At 41.3% G+C, this 27,272-nt stretch overlaps 1 protein-coding gene across 2 annotated transcripts in view; it reads right to left on the reverse strand.

Annotated features, from left to right (window-relative positions):
* Positions 1-1,275: 1,275 nt before the first annotated feature.
* The window catches only part of ARHGAP32 (Rho GTPase activating protein 32), a 249,891-nt gene continuing 223,894 nt past the window's right edge, over positions 1,276-27,272 (reverse strand). For both annotated transcript variants that reach the window (XM_066365224.1, XM_066365222.1), the window contains 8 exons: positions 19,761-19,868; positions 19,015-19,160; positions 18,235-18,430; positions 16,588-16,733; positions 14,199-14,270; positions 11,224-12,102; positions 9,553-10,541; positions 1,276-8,279 (listed from right to left, as the gene is read on the reverse strand). In XM_066365224.1, the coding sequence (XP_066221321.1) occupies positions 6,027-8,279; positions 9,553-10,541; positions 11,224-12,102; positions 14,199-14,270; positions 16,588-16,733; positions 18,235-18,430; positions 19,015-19,160; positions 19,761-19,868 (4,789 nt within the window). In that variant the 3' untranslated portion in view covers positions 1,276-6,026. The remainder of the gene's footprint in view (positions 8,280-9,552; positions 10,542-11,223; positions 12,103-14,198; positions 14,271-16,587; positions 16,734-18,234; positions 18,431-19,014; positions 19,161-19,760; positions 19,869-27,272) is intronic.

Genomic DNA, 27,272 nt, shown 5'->3' on the forward strand with positions numbered 1-27,272 from the left:
CTATTAAACATTCTGTCTAGATTAGTATTTCCCAGCTATGTATCATATATACCCAATTCACACGGGGTGGTTGCTAGAATTGTGGATTACCGAGTCCTAGCCCAGACCCACTGCATCAGATGGTCTGGTGGCCGCTCAAATTCTCATGTTTACCTGGCTCTCCGGGTGCTTCACTGTACTTCTAAAGTCTAAGAACTACTTGTGCTGTTCAACACATGAACTGGTGGCCAGGGAATCTCAGAATGCTATTCAACGTGTTTTTAGGACACTCACTGAATGACTCCATGCAGGTGAAGCTGCACATGTGCACGACACTCTTCCGTCTTCCCACTAGAGTGAAGTGTGGATGCTAAGTGTGAACCAGCATGTATTCTTACATGGGGAGCCATGCATTGCAGTTATTAACATGGAAAATGCCAGTGTGTCTCATCATACAGCTCCTCACATGTCAAATGTGGGGAGAACTCTTACAGCCTTTGTTTTCTGCTCCTTTCTAAGCCTCTTACACGGTAATATGTCACCTTCTGAAAATGGGCTCCCCAAGTGATGCTGGGAGAAGAGGGGGTGCATAATGAAAAACAGGTGACACGAAGCCCAATCTTTCGGGGCCCCAGTTCAGAGCTTCTTTTGCTCACCATTTTGACGAGCTTATTTATTCTGAATGTTTATTTAGAGAAAGCAGGTTTATAGGCAGTTCACAGACAACAGCAAGAAGTGAAAGCAGAAAGAAAAGGAGAATATAAAAAATTAAGGGAAAAATAACACAAGAACATAAAAGGACAGTGTTGGCAGAGCACTGGGCATAGAAGCCACACTCCTGCATCTCAGTGTGTCCCCCGGTGTCACTGAACCGGAGGACAGCAATCCATAGGTATAAACGAACTTCTGGGTGTACTGACAGCAAAGTTTATGGTTTGAAATATATTCTGGAAAAATTTTAATCAAAATACTTGAAATAGAAACTGAACCTGACATTTTTAAGAGATACACTCTCAACTACGTCAGAAACATGGCCAACTAAAAATGTCTTATTTCAGGCGACTGCCCAAAGTTTTACTATAATGGGGAGTTCAATGCTACTTTAAAATGTGCCTTTTCACACAGAGCAACAGATGATTAAAAATCTCAAACACCATGATGCATTGTCACCAATTACTCAGTGATACACACGGTAAGGGGTACGTACTATATTTTCATCAGTATGAAGGAAATTTGGTGATGAAGTTGCTGGTATGGAAATGCGAGTCCCAGAAAATTAAGAAGACACAGGAGAAATGTCACACACATCTTTTCTTTAATCCCTCCTGAGCAGTTTCTACAGGAACACTTGCTTAGGCCTGGGAGTGTTTGCTGACAGCAGATGTTAGGTCTCTGCTTGTCTGGAGCGTGGGTGCAGGTGTGTAAGAAATGGGTGGCTCCCCAGGGTCATCCGAACTACACAGGCAACTCCCCCAATTACCGGCAAAAAGGAGAACCCCTCTACTATTTTAGAGTAAAGAATGGTTTGTAATTTATGACTTCCAGTAAGAAAACTAAAATATTGATACCTTAACATTTAAGTGGCTTCTTTTTTTTTCCTTCAGAAAATCCTGGTTGATACTGAAACATCTCTTTCTGAAAACCTGGCACAGGAATGCGCTGAGGGCTCCAGGCAGCTGGGCTGCAGCCATGCTTGTCTGACTGAAACACTGTTCCCCGCCGGTCCTGGTGGCCAGGGGGAAGAGAGGGCTCTTTTCTGAACAGTGACGGGATGCCCAAGATGCTTTGTGGGAATCTTTAGAAATACGGCTGTCGTTCCGAACCCCCTTCTGGAGAGTCCTGAGCAGAGAAGCCCCGTGCTTCCCAGGACCCCCAGCTCTGATCTGGGGGTGGGGGCAGCGCCTAGATTGCCCTTAGGCGCTGGGGGAGTCTGAGTGGGCTGCCCAGGGAGATCAAGAGGCCTCTGTGGTTCTTAGATACTGTTTGATCTGGGGAAAATTTGGCCAGACAGCACACTGTGGCAAATAGAAATAAACAGGAGACACTAAACCCCTTCTGTCACACTATTAACACACCGTGTGGAATAATCATCTGTGACATGCAATCACTAATCTTTGGGCCTGAGCACCCCCAGTCAATTACCCATCTATGTAGTTTGTCACCGTGCACATTAGGTTAAAAAGGAAACACACACAAAGAAGTCTTGTTTTAACCTGAAATAATTTTGTTGATATTTCCATTGCTTTCAGCGGGACAGTTGCTTTGAACCACAGAATTCTCCACCTGGATTATCAGAGTACAAAAATCCCTTCTCCCTCTCCCACCCCCAACCAAAACAAAGAAACAAACAAAACCCCAAACTCACAACTCAGCTTCAAATAAGCTTTAAAGAAAGGAGACTCTAAATATTTACAAAAAGGTCAAGAAATAAATCACAAAACTATTTACAAAAATACACAAGCATATATGCATCAACAATTTACACCAGTTCACAAAAATATTAAAACATAAAAAAAACCCACTATATAAATTAAAATTAAGAACTCAAAAGTATGGTCTAAGACTTCCTAGGATGCTTCTCTCATGCAGGTCATGGCTGAAAAATCAGGTTTTGCTACCGTAGAATCTAAACTGTTAAACAACCATTTTTAATCTTTGAGCACTAACAGTACTAATCAGAAAAGGAAAAGAGCCTCGGTGCACGCTGACGTGACCTTGCACAGTTAAAGTAGACCATTCCTGACACTTCCATAACACACAGTACTGAAAATCACATGCCTCTGACCATTTGGAAGTAGCTTCTTGACATACTTTCACTTCCATCATTCTTTCCTTACACACACTGCTCAGACGATACTTCGTCAAGATATTGGATGGGTGATTGATTGACAGGGCTGGGAACAGATATATGAACTCTGCAGGCTGAAGGCTCCTTTGTTAACTAAAAGGGCAAATTTCAAATTTACATTGTATGCATCTACTGGTGCTTCAAATGTGTTGACCAGTAGGTCAACTTTCTATCCCCACTCACATTAATGGTCCCTTTTCTGTACAGAATTAGTCCTAGAATTTTTCAACCTGACCCTAACTTTTTAAAAATGCTTTGTCACTATAAAAATGTGCAGGCCTATCCTTGGGACCATCCAGGGATTGCATTTTAAAATGAAATTGAATACAGTAAGCAATAAGGCTCAGATGAAATTTAGTCATAAAAAATGGCACCTCTGGGGCTGTTAGCAAAGTCTCTATCCAGACATCCAGATAATATATATTTCAATCAAAACACACTGTGGCATCGGAATTTTGCCAAAGATAAAATCTGGAGGCATGAATATGAAAACACCAATAGAATTATGGGTTTAATGCATAAGGCAGCTCCATTTCCTTGATCATAATGTTCCGTGTCAAAATTTAAAAGTAATCATCTTTAATTACTCTATTTGTGAAGTCACACACAGGTGAACTGTACTGAGGTAACCTGGCTCACAGTGATTTGCCACCCAATTTCTACCCTACAATATTAGAAAGGGACAATACAGGCAAAGTCCTTCAAATAACAAAATCCAAAGTTAAGGCTGTATCTACATCCGTGAAGCGAAACAACTCTAGATTTTACCTAAAGTTTGTGTTTCACACTCATACCAATAATTTGAGTCGTTATTCTGTAATCAAAATATTTACCTGATATTTCTAAGCCCATAGGACATTAACACAGTAATTGCTTTGAGGAATTAACCTTAGTGTTTATGTAACAGACTTCAGGTTCAGGAGTAAATGTGTGTGACAACAAACCCACCAATACTGAGACTGGACAGGACTTCCACTGCCTCCTTCTGGCCTCTCACACCTTTCTAAGTTCATTTTCTTTCTAATAGAAAAGATATATAAATATTGCTTTAGGAGAACAAATGGTGTGAAATGTCTGGCTAGCATTCCAATTTACCAAATATTGAGAAAAAAAATCTGTTACTGACATCTGTGTGTCCTTGTCACACCGGCTCCTCCTTCTAATAATCACCATGTGGCCGGGGGAGAACTTACATGGGCTAGTGTGATCTTCAAGGGGTAATGGGTTGCCTGCATAATAAAAAAGATGACTAAGGTAAAAAAAACAAAATAAAATTAGTGCTGTATACTCACCAAAGACCAAACTCCTGCATACAGCACGCTATATTTGTGTACTGAATGGAAGTGTCCTTCCAGGATTCCTAACATTGTGACTATCTACTAGCTGGGTCTGCACTTCAAAATGGAAAGGCCTAAATTTCCACAGGCCTTTCTTTGCACATGTGGTATTTCAGGATTTCTACTGCGATCTCTATTGAATCCCTCTGATCAATTCTGGGGGAACAAAAGAAAACCTTATAGATTATCTTCACATATAAATAAATGTGTTGTTCTTAAAACTTTATTTCTTTTTCTAAATATAAACCCTTAAAATGCAATCACATTTTTTTTAAATAAAAAAGAACTTGCAGGACTCCTAATCTTTATACAAATTCACAGCAATAATAGCAGCATAAATTTAGCCTCTTGTAAGATTTCTTCCTTTGCTCTAAATAAATGTTAATTCCAAGTTTTAAAAAGCCAGAGCAGCGACCATCCAGTAAGTGGAATGAAATTCCCCTAGTGTCTTCTACACATGGACGTATAAAAATCAAGTATTAAGAGTCATGGAATGAAAGATCAATCTCACCTCGCTTCGTGAGCACAGGACTGCCTCGCTAGTCCGGCACGTGTTTTGGGACGAGCTGAGAAAATGAATTGCATTGGGCTAGAGATATCTAGTCCAACTCATCAGGAATGCAACTTTCAAAAGAAAGTCCTGGGCACTGAACATGTTTAACATGTCAACAGAGTTATCAGAACTATACCTGAAATGCTGGTGTAGGTGCAATTACAGTAGGACTGTGATCGCAGAAGGACTGAGCAAACAGCAGGAATGGGCACAATGGGGCTGTGTGCTAGGCGGTTATTGCAGTTTCACAAACAGGTAATACACAGAACTTTAAGGATTCCCAGGAAACCTGTAGTCTGGTTTAGAAACAGAAATTAACACAAATTTATAATCATGATAAGTGATGTGTGTTTAGTCAAACCAGGCTGTTGTTTTGTTTTGTTTTTAAATAAGAAAAGTTGCTTTAGGGAAATAAATGGTGTCAAATGTTTTACTAGGATTACAATTTACCAAATATTATTATTACAGAAAAAAAAAATAACAGAGAGCAGGAAACACATTAGAAGCACTGAGAATTTTCTGGTGCTAACTGTGTTTACTGACTTCCTCCTGAGAAGCATGTTAGATCCTAACTTTTAACAATGCCTTCCACTGTGATCCAAGCCTGTTCACGGAACTGTGGGAACAGCTGTGACAAGTAAGAATGTGAAGACATGGTTAGCCTGGGTCTACACAGTTTGACATTTTATGATGACTCTTCATTAAATGCTTAGTCTTAATTCCTTTATTTTTTAGTTATAATTTGCTAAATGTTCAATAGACTTAACTGAAGGGTCAGGGAATTTTTCTCTGTTCTAATTTAACACACAAAACAGGGAGAAGGACGTGCGAAAAACTGAGTGTCAGTCTGGACAAGTGACATGGCTACTGAAAAAGTCTGTAGAAATGCAGAAGAAAATGCAAAAGCCTCCCAGGAAACAGATGTAAACTGCTCTGAACTATACAGCAAATACAATACTAGGAAGGACAAAGTCAAATTCAAATTCAGGTAAAGGCAGTCCTCAGGCTCTTACAGATTAGCTCTGTACGGCAAGCACACGCTGACAAATTTCTTTACTAGGTTTTACTGTAACACAGTGCTTACAATCATTCAGACCTCTCTTAATGACAAAAATGACAGTCTATAGGTGGAAGAGGTGGTGATGAAACAGGAAGGGAAAAAAGATGGTGATTTATTTTCCTTACATTTTTTTTTAATGCAGTCGGGGGATTTGTAGCTTTTTTCTTTTTTAATATCTTTTTGGTTGCTGAAAAAAATAGAACAGTCCACTGTCCAGCAGAGGCTGCTTCGATCTATTGCTCTCAGGGCTCATTCTGCGTGGGCCTGTGTCTCGGGACGCTGCAAGGACAACTCTGCGGGCAGGAAGCCCCCCTGACCCAACGCCGTAGCGTATGTCCTGCTTTGCGGGTGGGGAAAGCCAGAGGGCACGTGTGCCCCCACTGTGCCTCCTCCAAAGCCTGCTGGCAGGCGCTGGGGCGGAGAGTGGTAGCCCTCCAGGTTGTCATACTGGGGCACGGCAGCCACGCTGCCCTGGCGCTTGCCGTGTGCCTGGTACTGGAACAGCGCCCCCGGGTCCCTCTCCACATGCTGGGTGTGATGGAGCTTCAGGCTGTGACTCCTCTCCGGTTTCGGGGGCGGGAGGGTGGACTGACTGAAGTGGTCCTCCTCCTTGTAGCAGTCTCTGGAGTGTTTGTCTGGGGCAGGAGGCTGTCTAGCCCGAGGCCTCTCCAGCTCTTTGGAGAGCCTTCCCTCTTTGTGGTTCAGTCTTAAAGACTCCGGCCCTGCTGGGATATACATTCCTCCAGAGTTATGGTAGCTGATGGGCTCAGAAGTGTCTGGAATCCCTTTGGACCCGTAATCTAGCTGGCCAGCCCCCTGGGGGTAAGGTGGGCCATTTTTTGATTCACACAGTTGCCTATGGCTTGCTTCCTGATGTGCCCTGTGCTCAGGGAGACTGCAGCCCATGTCATGAAGCTTCCTGTTCCTGAGACTGCTCTGCTTCTGCGGGAGGGACGGTTTCTCCGCCTGCCCGTTGCCATGTCCTCTGTGGTGATGGGCCCTGTCGAACTCCGACTCTGGGTGCTTCCTGTAGAAGCGGTCGTCCCCCTCAGGACTGACAGCCTTGGCCAGGTGCCGCCCCTCCTTCCCCTCCGCCACCGAGAGAAGTCCAGTTTTCCCAGGATCGGATTTACTGCGTAGGTGGATGACATAGATCCCGCCCAGGTCGTCCTGCACAGCCGGGGTCATGTTATCGTACTGGGACATGACGGGCCCTTTCACCTTCTGCCGAGCCCGGCTCTCCCTGCGGATGGACTGCATGCGGTATTTCTCCATGTCCTCAAAGTCCCATGAGGTGTAAGTGTGCTTCATATCCGCAGTTGAAGGCATGTTGACTACATTATGGTCATTACCAGAGAAATAGCCAGTCATGGTGGCCCGGGGTCGCAGGGGCAAACCAGCATAACTGTACAAGTTCTTCCCCTGCAGCCGAGGGTTGCAGAAAGCAAAATCGCGATTGGGTAGGCGGTGCAGGGGCCTCAACTGCACGGTGCTGTAGGTGTCGACGTCACACAGCGCCCCGTCGGGACTGTAGTAGGAGCCGGAAGAGCTGGAGTACGGGCTGTACCGGTAGTGGACCCGACCGTTCTCAAAGTAAGGCTGAAGCTGAGTGACGTGATAATCCGAGCGGGCCTGGGAGGACTGGTATGGCTTATACTGATAGAGGGGTCTCGCGCAGTAGGCTGGCTCGTCGTCGGGGGGAACCTCTGTCCGTGAGATGGGAACAGAGCGAATCATGGCAGGCGGAGGGGCATGGAGGGACTGGACCCTCCGGATGGTCGGGTACGATGGGATGTCTTCAGGGTAACAACCACTCCTCACAGACGAACTCAGAGAAGACACGTACTCAACCCGGCTACATGGCTTAGAGTGGTGACTGGATGCATTTCTTCCTGGGGCCACGTATGTGTTGTAACGAGGCCCCATGGAGGCGGGTGGCTCTGACCTGGACCCATATACTTGGTGGGGCTCCACTTTATTGTGATGGGGAGGTACACTCTGGGGACGGTACTGGCAGTTTGGAGTCATACTGAAATGCAAACAGTTTTCTGGACCAAAGGGCTCAGTGGTGATGTCAGGCCTAGGAAAGGAGGAGTAAGGAATTTTCTGAGAAGCATGCTTCGGCTGCGGGACAGGAAGTGGTAAAGGCAGGACATCATCCATAGAGGCTGAGGACGTGGCGACAAAGGGACGGTAACTGGCGCTGCTGGCCGCATCCACACTGCCCGTGTGCATGACGGCGGCCGCTTTACTCTCCACGGTCCTGGCTGGGGGAGCTGGTGCAGTGAAGCCACAGGGGGCGTGCACAGGGACAGACTCTGTGCGCAGGTGCAGCAGTGGGGCGCGGGGACCTTCCCGCACCTTCTCAGGGAGGCCTGGCTGCAGGGCGGGAGTGGAGATGAGACATGGAGCAGCTGTACTGCCATCACTGATGAGGACAGGAACAGGCTCATCCATGGCTCTGGGCTCACACAGCCTTTCCGGAACTGGCACTCCTTGAACCTATAGAAAAATAATAATACTGTTAGTTTGTTTCTATGCTCCCCTCTGTGGAATCAAACACCATGAAATTTGTAACTCACAGGTTGAGACTATTGGGTAGCAGCTTAAAATTTCCCAAGCCACATGGTCACACTGGACAGGACAGTAGGCCAACGTGTCCCACAGCTGGGAAATGGTGTGTGTGGCTATACAGTGTAACAACATTGCCATCTTGAGGACTGTTCTAATTTATGACAGGTTCTAAATGTGAGATGGAGTTGCCTGTATAACATTACCTTAACGTGCAAACCTAAAGAGATGCTTAATCAAATAATAGACAAGCTTAAAAATATTATATACGCAGGGTATCTGTCTAGCTGGTGCTTAACACCAAGAACACTTTGTTAAAGAGAAAGAGTTGATTCTTTCTGGAGAGTTTTTTAAAGTGACTCACAGTTGCACAGTGAGCAGGGTTAAGCCCTTCAATCTAGGGGAAGGCAATAAACAAGGGGACTTGTTTAAGGCAGCCTTCAACTCCATCAGTTACTGTCTCTCCCCTGCCTCTAGTCCACCCTGGTCTGTGGCAGTGGAGGCCAGACGTGACCTTCATAGCAATGCCGCAAGCATGCTGTCCTTGTGAAGCAGCTGCTAGAAATACTGTCCTCCACTGAAGGTTAGATATGGAAGTACTTTTAGTTCAAGGTGATCACAGTAAAACCAGGCAAAAAAACCTGACAAAATTAGGAGGAAACCTTTGTATGTTGCATACAACTTTCTGTCATCGAAACAGGTGCTTGACTATGGTTAGCATTGAGAAAATAACAAGAAGTCTGGTGATCTCACACTTCTAAAAGTTTGCAAGGCAGAAAGTCTTACAGATGTTTTGAGAAAAAAGCACTTAGATTAGGCAAACGTGAATACCTGGTTAAATGACTTGCCCAAAGTCACAATGAGTCAGTGATGGTGCTGGGAAAAATGCTTGCGACCTTGACACCTAAAACCCAGCCTGACTCATTTGATTATTATCTCTTTGCATTACTGTGATGAAACTACCGAGATGCTTCAGGAAGTCGGCAGGTAGCACATGCAGTTAAACCACAGTCATGGTGTGACTGCTCCTTTCTCAGAGAAAAACCAGCATCAAGGACAAAGGCCGTAGGAAATGTTGTGTGAAAACCTGCGAAGGACTGCAAATAAATGCGGTGTCTGACTCAGAGATGACACACCCTGTGGAAAAGCCAAATACCTGTGGAAAAAAGTATATTTCATCTCACTGCCTCTCTCCCCTTCTTACCTTGTGGGAATTATTTAATCCTATACTGGTGGTTGCTTGTACCTGCCCCACAACAGGTAACTGCTCAGCTGACCTTTGGGGAGGTGGTGGGGGCAGGGGACGGCTGGCTCTGTGAGGACGCTGAAGGGTGGCAAGGTCAGCGGTGGTGGGCTGCTCAACCACATCCCAGTTGGCTTCCCTGGGGCTGGTCTCTGCTGCTGCCGGAGCAACTGTCATGTAAGCCAGGGTGGCTGTGTTGGTCTTCTCTTCAGGGGACCCAGAAGGAAGGTAGATTTTGTCCCGAGACAAATTAGAAAGTGTGAGAGATTGGTTTGCAAGCTGTGAGGGGTTATGGGGCTTATCCACATTTGCACCATGGTAAGAAGGAGGCTGATCGCCACTATAGAAGTGAAGCTGGGACTGGTCCCGGTCCACAAAGGAGAGGTCCCTATCCGCAAAGGAGACAGTCGGCACAGTGGTCTTCACAGACTGGTCTTCAGGGAAGCTTATGAGATCGTCAGACTTGGAGTCTGTTAAGGGACCTGAAGCGATTCTGGCCTTTTCTGGGTCCCCAGGTAAATAGGTTCGATGGGGCTGAAAGTCTGCCTGGTGCCACTGCTCCCCAGACTCAGTCACACTGGAATGGGAATGATCCCCGATAGCTGCTGGGTCTGGTTCAGGCTGGTCACAGGTCCCAGATGCACTGTTCTGCAGGAGGAACTGCTCTGCGGGCCTATCGGTTGGGAAACAGGCTGTGTCTAGAGTGACGTGAGAGTAGGAAGTAGGTGGGGCATCTTCGGCAGCAGCTGCTGCTCCGTCTCCTCCGTAATCTGTATAAGCAGCCTGGGAAGTCCCTGCTTTCTTCAACGACTGAGTGGAGGCTTGCTGTGCAGACTCAGCTAACGCTAGCGCCAACATGCGGGCAACGTTTTTCGGAGGCGGTGGTGGTGGGATAAGAGAGACTGAACTGACAGGGATGGAATCCTGAGGGGGGTCATGGGTAACTGCTCCTGGTGGGAAATTGGGAAAAAAAAGGAGAGTGAAAAGGTAGCCTGTATTATCCTATAGATGGAAAGCCAACACTCCCCATTTGATCCCTAAAAAATAGGTGCCTTCCATATTTCAAATTGGCAATCCATGATCTTCTATCCCACATGCAAATGCTGTAGAAAACACATCTGCTTCGGAAGGAAAGCTAAAACAAAGGGTTTAAGGATTGTAATCTCCTCTTGAATTGCTACAGAGACGGGGTAAAAAGGCAGGTCCCTCATCTGGCTCAGAAAAGACTGCTTAGAAAACAAGCTTCAAGTGCTTGCAGATGGTTTAGAATAGTTTTCTTACATTAGAAGTGTAGGCTGGCTGGTTAACATATAAGGCTAAAACATAGGCATATTTTATTAGATGAGAAAACAGAATCAAGAGCTACAAAGTTGTGCAAAAAATATCCACAAATTCTGACTGTCCAGAGAGACAAGGGGACTTTACGGAGCTTGGAAGCAGGACCCCTGGCCCTTCAGGGGAGCTTTGTTTGATTTTAATTTAAGGCTTTCAGCCATCAGCACCACCCAGAAACACATCCTCTGTGATTAAAGAGTAGGTGTGGAGCGACCTTCTCTCCTAAAGGCACAGGTGGCACACAGGACTGAAGAGCCCTCTTAGCTTAAAGAAAGAACGGAGGAAAACAAACGGTACCTGTCTGAGTCTGTCCAGGAGGTACAGCCTTACTCTGACCGCTTGAGGCGGACTGCTCCTCCTCTCCTGGCGCCTCTACTTCTGCCGCAGCCGCCTGGTCCAGGGGCTGGACTTCAGACTCACATCCCTCCTGGGCCTCGCTCTCGTCTGTCTTCACCTTCCCTACCTGGGTGGGGGATCTACTTATGGCAGAGCTTTCGTCAACACCTGCATCCCAGGCCGGAGAAGACACAGTCTGGATTGCTGTCGCCGCGGCTGTACCGATGACTTCTGACACTCGAGGGGGGAGGGTCACTGAGATGGGCTCAGATATGTTCATAGAAGGAGATTTGCTTAATTTCCGTCCAATATTTGGAGAGAAAGCATAGACAACCTTTTCAGTGAATGAGGATGGCTTAGATGGTTTCTCTTCACTTGGGCTCAGATCCAGGCTAAAGAATGGACTCAGTTTCTCCTGGAGAGGAGACACGGGTTCAGAACTCGCAGTGCTTCCCGGAGTCTGAGACTGGCTACCACCTGCTTCCGTATCCTTTTTATGGGGACTTGGTTTATCCTTGGAGTATCCCATGGACTCTAACAAGGAAGCCGCACTCTCCAGACATTCCGATTCGGCCTTAGGGGGACTGCACTGAAACGACATTGGATCAAAATCCAGACTGGCTACTCCAATGTCCGGTGGGCTTAAGTCAACATCCTCCGCGGAATGAGGAGACACCAGCGCTGGAATATGCAGCAGCCCCACCTCCTCCTCGCTCTCATTGTCGTGGGGCAGGTTATCGTAGGAGTTGCAGCGGTTCCCCAGCATCTCTCCGTTAAAAGAGGCACTCAGTGCGTCACTGCTAGATCTGGGTCTTCTGGGTCGGAACAGCTTGGAGTCACCTGGTAAAATGGACAACAACATGTAGTTATGAATGTCACAGGAGCACAATGCCGTAAGTCACCCGCTTCGTATGTATAGGGAAAGAAAATGTCATTTCACACTTTCTTTCGGGTAATTGTCTCTTTGGGGCACAGACAGAACTCTCAAACCAAATTCTCAATAGCAAGCACCTTTGATGTAAATCAGTGGTAGTCAACCTGGCCCCTACTGCCCACTAGTGGGCATTCCAGCTTTCATGGTAGGCAGTAGCGGAGCAACCAAAGTATAAATAAAAAGATAGATTTAACTATAGTAAGTTGTTTTATAAAGATTTAGTCTGCCAAACTTAGTGAAAATCCAACATAAAGTACTTGGTAATTATTATTATATGCTTTAACTTGCTGTAACTCTGCTTTATAAATTTTATAAAGTAAAGTTACTTCTCTACTTTATAAGTCACCATTATTGGGGAACCAGTGGGCGGTTAGAAAATTTTACAACTAACAGATATAGAAGTGGGCGGTAGGTATGAAAAGGTTGACTACCCCTGATGTAAACAGAGGAAGAGCGCAGCCACTGATGGTTTCAACAGGAGAAAGGACGCAGAACTCCTAGCTTCTATTATTAGTCCAACACCGACTCTTCCTGTGACTTTAGGCAAGTTTTTTATTTCTTTTTGTCTTATGGATTTTATCACTGACCTTATATGACTAGTGAGGCAGAATCAATCACTTTAAATAGTACTTTGGATATATAACAGCAAAAAGAGTTTTTTGGTTTGTTGTTTTTGTGGGAGGAAAGCCTCATAACACCCAAATTTCTAAAAAAAATTAACTCAATGAAAAATGCCCTATAATCTCATAAAGTATTAACATATATTTAGTAAGGAATTCCTTTCAGATACTTAAAAATAATCTAATTTTTTTCCCTTAGAAATAGGCTTTAAGCTTATCAGGCAGAGTCAGTCCTCAAAAATGGCAGAAGACTTTTAAGATCACACAGTTTTATGACATTGCTAAACATCCACTTGATAGAGGTCCTCTATCTCAGCATTCAGTTACAACTACTAGAATTGCCAAAGTGAAAATGTACTACAAAGAAGCAGAAATTTTCCTAACATAAAAATTCACTAATGCACTGCCACACAGAAAATTAATCCCACATGGAAAATTAATACTACCACCTACCCAGCCCACTACACTGTTTTGTGAAGTATTCCCTTAAATAAAGTGAAATGGGAAATCCTGGAAAGCACAACAAAAGTGATGTGTGAAGGTTTCTTGAATCACAAGCACAGACAATGGTCAAAGAGGATGCGGCAGTCAGACAGCTAACAAATGAAGATGAGAAAGCTGACCAGGATGATGACATCCCAAAAGATACTTCAAATGAGTCTTTGTACAACCCTGCTACATAAGCCAAAAATAAAGTAAAGGATGTCCTACTTGCTATTACATGGTTTTGTCAAAACATTTTATTTCCTTCCAAGCCAACAACGTCCTTTGTTCATTCTAAAAATTAGTTGCAACTATAACCTGACTTTTACTAGGTAAAAGCTAAAACTTATTTTTACAACTTTTTAGTTTTGTTTTTTAAGTAATAAGCAAACATTTTTGCATTATTTAGCATAAAATTCTGATCCCCATTTTAAGCAGATTCACTTTAAGTTGCCTTCTCCTAGTACTAACTGTCCTCAGATATCAAGGCTAGCCTGTAATCGATCTGATCTACGAAATTTAACAATAGGGTAGCCGTTTTCAAGACAAAAGGCTATTGGTTTGAATATCAAAACTCCTTAGTTTTATACTTTGCAACACTGTGCTCTCATTGTAAAATCTAAAGAAATACTAATAATGTATTTTTTTCCACTGGGCCTTAATAAATATAATTGGTTAACTTAAACTGATTCATCTATTTTTATGCAAATTGAATAACAATTATGTCAAGAGTGAAGAAATTAAAGACTGGTACTATATTAAAACATCAATGAACAATACTAAACATAATAATATTCTTAAGATATAATGGTCTATAGCCCATTTATTAAGCATGTATTTATAAAATATACTTAAATATGTTCTTTTATGAAATACAAAATTGATGTTTTTAATCTTACCATCGACTGCATGGAGAGAGGTCAGAGACTCTTCACTTTTAGCTGAGCGGAGGGTTCCTTCTGCCCTTCCACCTTAAGAATCAAAACCAAACAGTGTGAAGCTTTATTCACTGTTACATATGCAGTGAGAGGGAGCAGCGTCATTCTCTACATAAACTTCCAAGAGTGATCAGTTGTACATTTTGACAATCAGATTCAATTTAGCAACATATTATATACTGTATTGTTCTCAACTGGTTACCTATATGAAAAATGTCTTTTCTAAAGGATTATGAATTCAAGAATAAAGATGAATTAAAAATGTCTTCCTTTTATATTTCCTAAAGGCCAATATGATGCCATACTGGATTTAGGCTAGGCTCTAAACTCTGTGACTGCTGTGCTGTCCCTTTAAGAAGAGGAGACAGTATACAGTGAGGGAAGATGATTTGACACTTTGGGTGATGAGCACACAAAGCAATCAACAGTTCAAATGCTACAGAGATATTCACCTGAAACCTACATACTCTTATTGATCAATGTCACCCATTAAATTTAATTTCTAAATAAAAAATAAAAAGAAGAGGAGACAGAGAGGCAGAGGAGAATGCCAGGTGAAGACTGAGGCAGACTGGAGTGATGCCATCACAAAGCAAGGAATACCAAGTGACACCAGAAGCTGGAAGAGGAGAGAAAGGATTCGTCCCTGGATTCTTCAGCGGGAACCTGTTCCTGCTGACACCTTGACTTTTAGCCTCCAGTATTGTAAGGCAATAAAGCTTTGTTGTTAAGCCACCCAATTTGTGGCAATTTGTTATAGGAAACTATACAGATACTTTTATTATACCTGCTGGATCTGAGCTGTTCAACATCTGCATCCTTTCACCTGCTGGCAGCACTCAACACTGCCAACACTTTCTCTTCAAGCTCCTCCCCCATTCCTCTGGGGACAGCACTCTCCTCTCTTGTTCTCTGCCTCTCTTTCTAGCCATTAATTACTGCTCACTCTCCTTTCACGACAATGCTGCCTTTTCCAGCCCTTTCAACACCACTTTTCTCCAGGACTCAGCTTTAACCTGCTTCTCTCACTCAATGGGCTTTCCTTGGGCCATAAAATCTATCTCTAGAATTTTCACCACTAGCTGTTACCAATGACCTTCAAGTCTTCATGTCGAGTTACATTAAACACGTTTATTGAATTCCAAACCCATACTACTAATCATCTCTTGGGCATGTCCAACTCACTATGTCTAAAATATACACTGTATTTTTCTTCGAACCTGAAAATTATATTTGTTCCTCCTTTTCCCTCATCCTTCATAACTGCTTGGTTACCCAACACTGTAGAAATCTGTTTCCTAAGTATCTTGCCCATCTACTTCCCATTCCCATTGCCGCTGCTCATTCCAGACACTTGTGCTTTCTTGCCTGCGTGATGGTAACTGTCTCCTAACTTACTGTCCGGTCTCCAGTATTAATTCTCTTCCCTCATAGTCCTTAGACTGAGGCCAAGGTCATCTTTTATAACCCCAAACTTGATCATGTTATGTACCAAAGCTCTTCTCCTCACAGGAACTGATAATTCCTACCATAAATATCTCATACAAACTTTTATTCAATAGCTATGACTCTGCATGAAATTTATTTTCTTACACATATGTCATCCCAAGTAAGACTCTGAAGGCAGAGACAAGTGCCCTAATTTTCTGTCTATCTGCAGAGGCTGCTATCAAAATACCTCGCACTTGCTTAGCACATGACTGCAAACTGAAAAGTGAGAATTAAAATGAACTAACAATAGATTTCTAACATCACCTGAGAAGAAAGCACTACAGCCCTTCCTAGAATCAGAAGCTGTTAGTAGCAGTAGAACAGGGGTTTTAAAGTATATGTAGAAGAGTACTATTTTCAACAACAGTAATAGATTTACTTGACTCAGTATGATACTCTCATCAATGAGTCATCTAGAAAAAAGATAGTTTCTTTGGTAATAAAAGTTATAAACTTGAAAAACATGTGGAAACATGGTTTTCATTTCTTATGTCTGTAAAAACATAGATTAATAAACTTAATCTATATTTTTATTGCCAACAATATATAAACTGTCACAAATATATGTTGCAAATTTTTAACCATCCACAAACTATCTAATCTACATTTCCTAAGAAATTAAGTGTTCTACATATTTACATATAATTTATGTATTTGTTGATAAAAGGCTGGTAGAAGATGTTTCACATGTATCAGCAGTGCTGTAGACACACCCAGCGAAGCACACTGTAACAGTGTACTGAGCAGGTCCCCAGAGCGGAAAAGCGCAGCAACAGCGCAACAGCGGGAGAAGCGCCGCCACAGCACAAGAAGCGTAAACCTGCCGAGCAGCGGGCTCGCGGGACCTGCGCGGGCGCACCTTTCAGAGCCATGGCTTTCATCTCCGAGGGCTCACTCTCATTGCGTTGCAACTTCCGTTTAGAAACGGACGAGGACTTCCCCAAGTTGAAGAAGGATCGCCAGCTGCCCACAGGAGATTTTTTCATCTTATTTTGAGGCCTCCTCCTATGGGAGAGAAAAAAATCTGTATTAAAAGATCCAAGGAGCCTGACCAAGTGGTGGCACAGTGGAAAGAGTGTCGGACTAAGACACAAAGGACCCAGTTTCGAAACCCAGAGGTCCCTAGCATGAGCATGGGCTCAGCAGCTTGAGCACGGGCTCGCTGGCTTGAGCGTGGGATCATAGACATGACCCCATGGTCGCTGGCTTGAGCCTACAGGTTGCTGGCCTGAGGCCCAAGGTCGCTGGCTTGAGCAAGGGGTTACTTGGTCTGCTGAAGGCCCATGGTCAAGGCACATATGAGAAAGCAATCAATGAACAACTAAGGTGCCGCAACAAAGAACTGATGCTTCTCATCTCTCTCCCTTCCTGTCTGTCTGTTCCTATCTGTCCCTGTTAGGGAAAAAAAAATCCAAGTGGCTATCTTTACTTGTGGAAAATGAACAAACGATGGAAAGAACAAGTGGCCAGGAGGGGCCAAGTGCAACAGCACACATGCCCTGCCCTTCAGCACACTCCATAGGGCAGCCAACCCCTGCAGCCAAACCATGCAGCTAGTGCACCACCCGGACATTAACTGCATGGATTTAATGTTAGTAATTAATTAGTTTCACAAAGATAATTTTTATACAGATTGTCATATTTAGATATAACTTCACAATCTGGGAAATAAGTGAGAGTAAGACATATTTGGAAATAGGAAATATTAAAATTCCAAAAACAGGAAATATTAAAATTCCCCAAACTCCAAAAATAGAGTTAAATAGTTTCAGGTGTGAGTAAAGCAAATTAAGCCAAAAATGAAGAAAAATATTAAGAATAGTAAATAACATATATTGAACACAAGGCACTATGCTAACTGCCTTATATGTAATATCTCACATTATATGTAATCGTATGAGACAAGCACTATCATTCTCATTTTACTACTAAGGAAATTACAACACAAAGAAATTTATAGTTAACTTCCTTAATGCTATAAAAATAGCAAATGCTGGATTCAGGCCTGGAAGCCAGGCCCACTTGTATCTCAGTATCTACTCTCTTGAGTACTCTTCTATAAAGAGACTTTTGAGAAAATTATGAAGATAAATTATAAATTCAAGATACAGAAGACAAATGCAGAATGACCAAGTAACAGTATGCTCTAACTTTCTGTTGCCAGGACATTTTTAGTCAAGGGAAGTAAAAGAACAAATTTCTAAACAATGTATCTCAAGAGAGAAAAATCACACCCTATCTAGTAGAAGTGTATCATTTTTCCTAACACTTTTCCCTGGACCATTGACTTCCTGCCTCTTTAAAGTGATGTGGTGTTGCAATGCTTTTCCAGAACCAATCATTTCCATCATTCCCCATGAAGTATGATCCATCATCAAAAAAGAACAGGTTTTCCTGGGACTGGCCCAGAATCAAGATAGTAATACTAAAATATGAAAGCAAAAGTAAAATAAAAAAAGAACGTATAGCTATGCAATCACATTTATGAGGATTTCATGAACTTTACCTTTCGAGTGGAAACTCGATGATGGTATGGAATTTTCCCTGGAGTGCAGCAGGTCCTTCTCCTACTTCAATGTACTTATTTTCAGTCACAACTGGAGAACTGACCTGAGCCTGTGTTCTCGCCTGGGCTTCCTCCAGTGTCAGCAGCTTGGTAGATGGAGAAGAAACTAGCAGGGATTTGGGTCTTGAAAGAGAAGCTTGGGAAAGAAAGAAAAGCAATGAAGACAGTCAAACTTCTCTGCATGGGGAAAAAACAGAAATATGCGTGAATGTGTCTTTTTCAATCTGTTCATATGTCTATCCATGTATCTACCTGTCTTGTTTTAAATTTTCATTACATTTTTTAAATGGCAAAAGTAAGAGGGCTTTATACTAAATGAGGAATAAAAGGTGACATGCCAGGTTGTTAACAGTGACACACACACACACACACACACTTAGAATTCTTAGGTAATTTAACTGCTTTCCTTTAGCCTTGCCTGCTATCACACATTTTTTTTGGAAGTAATTTGTTCTGCTACTGCTCATTATTACAGCTTTATATACACCAATATTAAGTAATACAGTATATTTTTTAATGTGTCATGAACATAGACCATAAAAAGGCTTATTACTAAGTCACTCAAATAATTTAAATTGTACATTTTGGGAAACAGACATAATTTAACTGCTTTCTACCAAAGACAGATTTATTAAACTGAGATAAGAAATGCAGTTTTCCATTCCTTTCGAAGTTTAGATGTGTATCCCACGTAGTAAACAAAATCTGTTGGAACCACACCTGCCCCTTCCTGAATGACCGCACCAATTTTCCCACTGAAGAGGACATCCACGTGGTTGAGGATGAATTCAACAACCACAGACTGAATTCTCACTTCCATGAAAGCTGCTGTTCCACTGAAGCAGGCAGACTCTATCTGTTTTGACCTGTGGGGTAAACAATGTCACCATCAAAGTCACAGAGATAGCAGGCTTAAAGGGCAGTTTTTAGACAAGTGAATCAGAGACAAATGAGGAAGAAAGCATATTTTCACAGTGCCTTGGCTAAGTGCCAATGGCTTGTTGTGGGGAAATACTAAAAAACAATAGATTAACTTTATTTTTTTTCCAAGTGAGAGGAGAGGAGATAGACAGATTCCCACATGCACCCTAACCAGGATCCACCCAGCAATCCCCATATGGGTTATGCTTGCAACCAAGCTATTCTTAGCACCTGAGGCAGAGGCTCCACAGAGTCATCCTCAGCCCACAGGGCCAATATGCTCAGACCAATCGAGCCATGGCTGCGGCTGTTGGAGGAGGAGGAAAATGGGGGGTGGATGAAGAAGCAGATGTTTGCTTCTTCTGTGTGCCCCAACTGGGAATTGAACCCAGGACATTCACATGCCAGGCCAATGCTCTACCACTGGGCTAACCAGCCAGGGCCAAATTTACTTTTAAAAACTGTCCTTAAGGAACACTGATGAATTGAGACTTTCATTTAAGATGATTTATTCTATTTAAGGTCATATGTCAAATGCAACTTACCTGAGCAGGTTTGGAGCCCAAACAATTGCTAGGTTTTTTGCATGCATATTTGTGATGGAACAATAATCAGCTAGAAGTGACAAGTGTCTCATTAGGAACTCCAGTGTTCTGGAAAATGAAATACAACATATTAACAACAACAAAGAAACAATTATGTCGCAGTTTAGAGCATAAAGTTCCACTAATTAATTCATTAAGTTTTCAATGGCAAATGGAGAAAGAACCATACAAACCCCAACAAATTTTTTGCTGCTAATTACGTTTGAATACAATTACTACAGAACTGTCAGAAGAATATTATGAATTTTATATTCCAGGTACAATAATTACATCTACAGAATACTAGGGGGAAAAGTTTAAAGCAGGTGCAGTAAGAAATACAAGTTTCTGACAAGACTGGCTCTGACAAACCAGCTTTACTTTTTAAAGTCTTTATAAATATTTGTTCCTGTCTATCAGACATCCTCCACTCCAGTTTCTAGACAAATGATCTCATGAAGTTATGCTAATCTGCTTGCAGGAGACATGCGACATGCTAACAAGAAAGGATTTAAACCAGGGGTCCCCAAACTATGGCCCGCGGGCCGCATGCGGCCCCCTGAGGCCATTTATCCAGCCCCCGCCGCACACCCGGAAGGGGCACCTCTTTCATTGGTGGTCAGTGAGAGGAGCATAGTTCCCATTGAAATACTGGTCAGTTTGTTGATTTAAATTTACTTGTTCTCTATTTTAAATATTGTATTCGTTCCCATTTTGTTTTTTTTTACTTTAAAATAAGATATGTGTAGTATGCATAGGGATTTGTTCATAGTTTTTTTATAGTCCGGCCCTCCAACGGTCTGAGGGACAATGAACTGGCCCCCTGTGTAAAAAGTTTGGGGACCCCTGATTTAAACTTTTCTTCTATAAAAAAACCCACAATGTTTCATAAGCCTAAAAAGGGTTAAAAATGAAAAATTCCAGGCCCTGACCAGGTAGCTCAGTTCGTTAATGTCATCCTGATATAAAGGTCATAGGTTCGAACCCTACTCAGGGCACATACAATAATCAACCACTGAATGTACAACTAAATGGAATAACTAAGTGAAACAATGAATTGATGCCTCTCTTTCTCTCTCCCTCTTTCATTCATCCTGACCCCCCATCTCCCCTCTTTCAAATCAGTAGAGAAAACAACAACAAAACTATTAAAAACATGAATGGAAGACAGAAGTTTAAGACTACGATTTGAACCAGCAATTAAAGTTAAATTGTGGTAGACATAGGGGCCTCAAACATTCAGGTGAGCCTAACATGAATTTGAGAACAAAAGGAAGAGAAGAGCTAGAGCCATTGTTCAAGATACTTTTACACCTAATTCTCACCTGATTCTCACAATAGCCCTACCAAGCACAATATTACCATTGCCCACTTATGGGGGAGAAAGCCAAGGTTTGCCCAGATTACAAAAAAGCAGTGCTGGGGTTCAAATCAGGGGCAGCTTGTTTCCAAAGTCTCTGCTCATTCAATAGAATCCACTGAAACTGCTTATATGGTAAAAACAGTGATTCCCTGTTCCTCTTGTACAGAGCTAATAAGGAAAGACAGACAGAAGTGAGGCTGGGGCTGGACACAATGCAGAGGTGACAGGCTTGAGAAATGTGTAGAAAACAATGCAAAATTTCATTCTTTGGAGGGGGTAGATGAAGGAGTGAGAGATTCAAGTACTTCAGAAATGTATTTTGTAAGAAATGTAAATTAAAACAACCAAATATACCATTTTACTCGCATATTTAATTATAAAGATGTTTTAAGAGCTAATGAATAATTTTAGTCAGAATGTCATAAATAAGCATTTTCATATTCCACAGCATGCCAACTGCATAAACCGTCATGGAATACAATTTGGAAATATGTTGAAAAGAAAATTTAACTACCTTTTGGTTTCTAAGAATTTCACTGTCAGCTCTTTATTCTAAAAAAATAATCGAGGTTCCCAAAAAGATACATGTAAATGGATGGTCCTCATAGTCATGTTCAAAACAGGGGGAAACCCTACCATACAGATTAAGTAGCCAAATGAGGGGAAAGGTTAAATAGCATATGGCCCATCTCCATTAGTGAACATAATTAAAAGTCATGGTTTTCAAAAACATTTAAAGGAATTAGGAAATGTGAATATTAAAATCTTTTAAAAATCTGTCAAAAAAATATAATATAAAGTGGAAGATACAAAACTTATGTAAAAGCAGCTATGGTATAAAAACAAAACAAAACAGACAATATATAATAAGGAATTACATATAATATACAGTAGGGTATGTATATAGTAATATATATAAAACAGGTGGGGACACATGGTAGGTAATTTGTATCAGGAGATAAAGAGATAATATAAGAATATACACATACATCTATCAGCAAGCTACAAAATCTATAAAATGTATGAACAAATAATCTTTGACAAAGAAGCCAAAAACACAATGGAGAAAAGAAAGCCTTTTCAATATATGTGCTGGGAAAATTAGAAAGACACATACAAAACAATGAAACATGAATACAGTTTGTCCGTCTGCACAAATATTAATTCAGAATGGATCAAAGAACTAAATATAAAATTTGAAACAATAAATTACATAGAAGAAAACACAGGTACTAAACTTATGGACCTTGGCCATAGTGAACAATTTATGAATTTAACCCCAAAGGCAACAATAAATGAATGGGACTATATCAAACTAAAAAAGCTTCTGCACAGCAAAAGAAACTGACAACAAAAAAGAGCAGTCAACCAAATGGGAGATGATATTTATAAACAACAGCTCCAATAAGGGGTTAATATTCAAAATATATAAAGAACTCACAAAGCTCATCAACAAACAAGTAAATAATCCGACTAAAAAGGGGAGAGGACATGAACAGACACTTCTCCCAAGAAGACATACAATGGGTCAACAGATACATGGAAATATGCTCATCTTCACTAGCTATTAGAGAAATGCAAATCAAAACTACAATGAGGAGTTGGGAAGATGGCAGAGGAGTAGGCAGACGCACAGACGCTCAGCTCTCACCACCAAACTGGAATACAAATCAATTTAGGAAAAATCAGCATGAAAAACTATTTCTGGACTATAAGAACAGTTCTCAAAAACCAAGGAGCAAAGAAGAAGCCACAACAAACCTGGTAGAGAGCGCCTAAATCTCCCCTGCTTACAGGAATGGAGGGGGGGTGGGTGAGGCTGAGAGCCCAGAGGGGATCTCACTCCAAGGAAAAGAGCAGTAAATACTGCTCACAGCCACTTGCCTGGCGACCAGGGAGCAAGGTATGTTGAAAGGACCGGCTTATCTCCCAAGTGGAAAGGAGAGAGAGAGAGACAGACTGTGAGGGGCAAAGGAAGGCAGGAGATGACCTAAAAAGCTGACTCATCCATGCTGGAGGCGGCCATAGCTGGGGGAGGGACTGACCCTTTCACAAAACAAGGCTAAAGTGTTTCCAGGGCACAGATCTCCAGACATCTCTCCAGTTCCAATCAGCAAAACAAGACACAGCTGAAAACAAGAAGTAGGGAGGAGGGGCAGTAACTCAGGTCTTCATTACAACCAAACCAATGCTGTAGGAAATGTTAAGGAGCCTGTTGTAAACAGATCAAAGTAGGAAAAGAATATAGCAAAAAAGGAATACAGCTTTAAAGAATAAAATGGCAATAAACAACTACATATCAATAATAACCTTAAATGTAAATGGATTAAATGATCCAATCAAAAGACATAGGGTAGCTGCATGGATAAGAAAACAGGACCCATACATATGTCTACAAGAGACGCACCTTAAAACAAAAGATGCACATAGATTGAAGGTAAAAGGATGGAAAAAAAAATTTCATGCAAATGGAAATGAAAAAAAGCTGGGGTAGCAATACTTATATCAGACAAAATGGACTTTAGAACAAAGGCCACTACATAATGGCCTTTGAGATAAAGAAGGCCACTACATAATGATAAAGGGAGTAATCCAACAGAAAGATATAACTATTATAAATGTCTATGCACCTAATATAGGAGCACCTGAATATATAAAGCAGACTTTTATGAGTTTAAAGGGCGAAATCAACACCAATACTATAATAGTAGGGGATTTCAATACCCCACTAACATCACTAGATAGATCCTCAAGAAAGAAAATTAACAAAGAAACAGCAGACTTAAAGGACACACTAGATCAACTTGATTGATAAATATCTTAGAACTTTTCACCCTAAAACAGCAGAATATACATTCTTTTCAAGTGCTCATGGTACATTCTCTAGGAGAGACCACATGTTAGGACACAAAAGTGGTCTCAACAAATTTAAGAAGATTGAAATCATATCATGCACTTTCTCTGATCACAATGGCATGAAACTAGAAATGAACCACAACAGAAAAGCTCAAAAATTCTCAAACACATGGAAACTAAATAGCAGGTTGTTAAATAACGAATGGATTAACAATGAGATCAAAGAATAAAAATATTCCTAGAAACGAATGACAATGAGCATACAACAACTCAAAATTTATGGGACACAGCAAAAGCAGTCCTGTGAGGGAAGTTCATAGCACTACAGGCAGACCTTAAGAAACTAGAAAAAGCTCAAATAAACAACTTAACCCTGCATCTAAAAGAACTAGAAAAAAAACAGAAAGTAAAGCCCAAATGTAGTAGAAGGAAGGAAATAATAAAGATCAGAACAGAAATAAATGACATAGAGCCTAAAAAAAAATACAGAGAATCAATGAAACTAGGAGCTGGTTCTTTGAAAAGGTAAACAAGATTGATGAACCTTTAACTAGACTCACCAAGAAAAAGAGAGAGAGGGCTCAAATAAATAAAATTAGAAATGAAAGTGGAGAAATAACAACTGACACAACAGAAATACAAAATATTGTAAGAAAATACTATGAAGAACTCTATGCCAAAAAACTAGACAACCTAGATGAAATGGACAAATTCCTTGAAACATACAATCTTCCAAAAATCAATCTGGAAAAATCAGAAAACCTAAACAGACCGATTACACCAAATGAGATCGAAACAGTTATCAAAAAACTCCCAACAAAGAAAAGTCCGGGGCCTGATGGCTTCACAACTGAATTCTACCAAATATTCAAAAAAGAACTAACTCCTATCCTTCTCAAGATATTTCAAAAAATTCAAGAGGAAGGAAGACTTCCAAGCTCCTTTTATGAGGCGAGCATAATTCTGATTCCAAAACCAGGCAAAGACAACACAAAGAAAGAAAATTATAGGCCAATATCTCTGAATATAGATGCTAAAATCCTCAACAAAATATTAGCAAACCGGATCCAACAATATATGGAAAAAATCATACACTATGATCAAGTGGGATTTATTCTGGGGAGGCAAGGCTGGTACAATATTCATAAATCAATCAATGTGATTCATCACATAAACAAAAAGGAGAAAAACCACATGATAATTTCAATAGATGCAGAAAAAGCATTTGATAAAATCCAGCACCCATTCATGGTCAAAACTCTCAGCAAAGTGGGAATACAGGGAACATACCTCAACATGATAAAAGCCATCTATGAGAAACCCACAGCCAACATCATACTCAATGGGCAAAAATTAAAAGCAATCCCCTTAAGATCAGGAACAAGGCAGGGGTGCTCCCTTTCACCACTCTTATTCTACATAGTTCTGGAAGTCCTAGCCACAGCAATCAGACAAGAAGAAAAAATAAAAGGCATTCAAGTTGGAAAAGAAGAAATAAAATTATCATTATTTGCAGATGATATGATATTGTATATAGAAAACCCTAAAGTCTCAGTCAAAAAACTACTGGACCTGATAAATGAATTCAGCAAAGTGGCAGGATATAAAATTAATACTCAGAAATCAGAGGCATTTTTATATGCCAACAATGAACAGTCAGAAAGAGAAATTAAGGAAACAATCCCCTTCACTATTACAACCAAAAAATAAAGTACCTAGGAGTAAATTTAACCAAGGAGACTAAAGACTTGTACTCGGAAAATTATAAAACATTGATAAAAGAAATCAAGGAAGATACAAACAAGTGGAAGCATATACTGTGCTCATGTTTAGGAAGAATAAACATCATTAAAATGTCTATATTACCCAAAGCAATCTATAAATTCAATGCAATACCAATTAAAATACCAATGACATACTTCAAAGATATCATCACATATTCCAAAAATTTATATGGAACCAAAAAAGAACACAAATACCCTCAGCAATCTTAAAAAAGAAGAATAAAGTGGGAGGTATCACACTTCCTGATATCAAGTTATACTACAAGACCATTGTACTCAAAACAGCCTGGTACTGGCATAAGAACAGGCATATAGATAAATGGAACAGAACAGAGAACCCAGAAATAAACCCACAGCTCTATGGACAACTGATATTTGACAAAGGAGGTAAGGAAATACAATGGAGTAAAGACAGCCTCTTTAACAAATGGTGTTGGGAAAATTGGACAGCTACCTGTAAAAAAATGAAACTAGACCACCAGCTTATACCATTCACAAAAATAAACTCAAAATGGATAAAAGACTTAAATGTAAGCCGTGAAACCATAAGCATCTTAGAAGAGAACATAGGCAGTAAGCTCTCCGACATCTCTCGGAGCAATATATTTGCTGATTTATCTCCACAGGGAAGTGAAATAAAAGACAGGATAAACATCGGATTATATCAAACTAAAAAGCTTTTGCACAGCTAAAGACAATAAGAACAGAATAAAAAGACAAACTACACAATGGGAGAAAATATTTGACAATAACGTCTCATAAGGGGTTAATAACCAAAATTTATAAAGAACGTGTAAATCTCAACACCAGGAAGACAAAAAATCCAATCAAAAAATGGGAAAAAGAAATGAATAAAGAGGACATACAGATGGCCAATAGGCATATGAAAAAATGCTCAACAGCACTAATCATTAGAGAAATGCAAATTAAAACCACAATGAGATATCACCTCACACCAGTCAGAATGGCGCTCATCAACAAAACAACATAGAATAAGTGCTGGCGAGGATGTGGAGAAAAGGGAACCCTCCTGCACTGCTGGTGGGAATGCAGACTGGTGCAGCCACTGTGGAAAACAGTATGGAGATTCCTCAAAAAATTAAAAATGAAACTGCCTTTTGACCCAGCCATCCCACTTTTAGGAATATATCCCAAGAACACTACATCAATGATTCAAAAGAAGAAATGCACCCCCATGTTTGTAGCAGTATTGTTCACCATAGCGAAGATCTGGGAACAGCCCAAGTGTCCGTCAGAGGACAAGTGGATTAAAAAGCTTTGGTATATATACACTATGGAATACTACTCAGCCATAAGAAATGATGACATCGGATCATTTACAATAACATGGATGTGGCCCTGGCCGGTTGGCTCAGCGGTAGAACGTCGGCCTGGCGTGCGGGGTACCCGGGTTCGATTCCCGGGCAGGGCACATAGGAGAAGTGCCCATTTGCTTCTCCACCCCCCCCT

This window comes from Saccopteryx leptura, chromosome 2, assembly GCF_036850995.1.
Source record: "Saccopteryx leptura isolate mSacLep1 chromosome 2, mSacLep1_pri_phased_curated, whole genome shotgun sequence".
Lineage (NCBI taxonomy): Eukaryota > Metazoa > Chordata > Mammalia > Chiroptera > Emballonuridae > Saccopteryx > Saccopteryx leptura.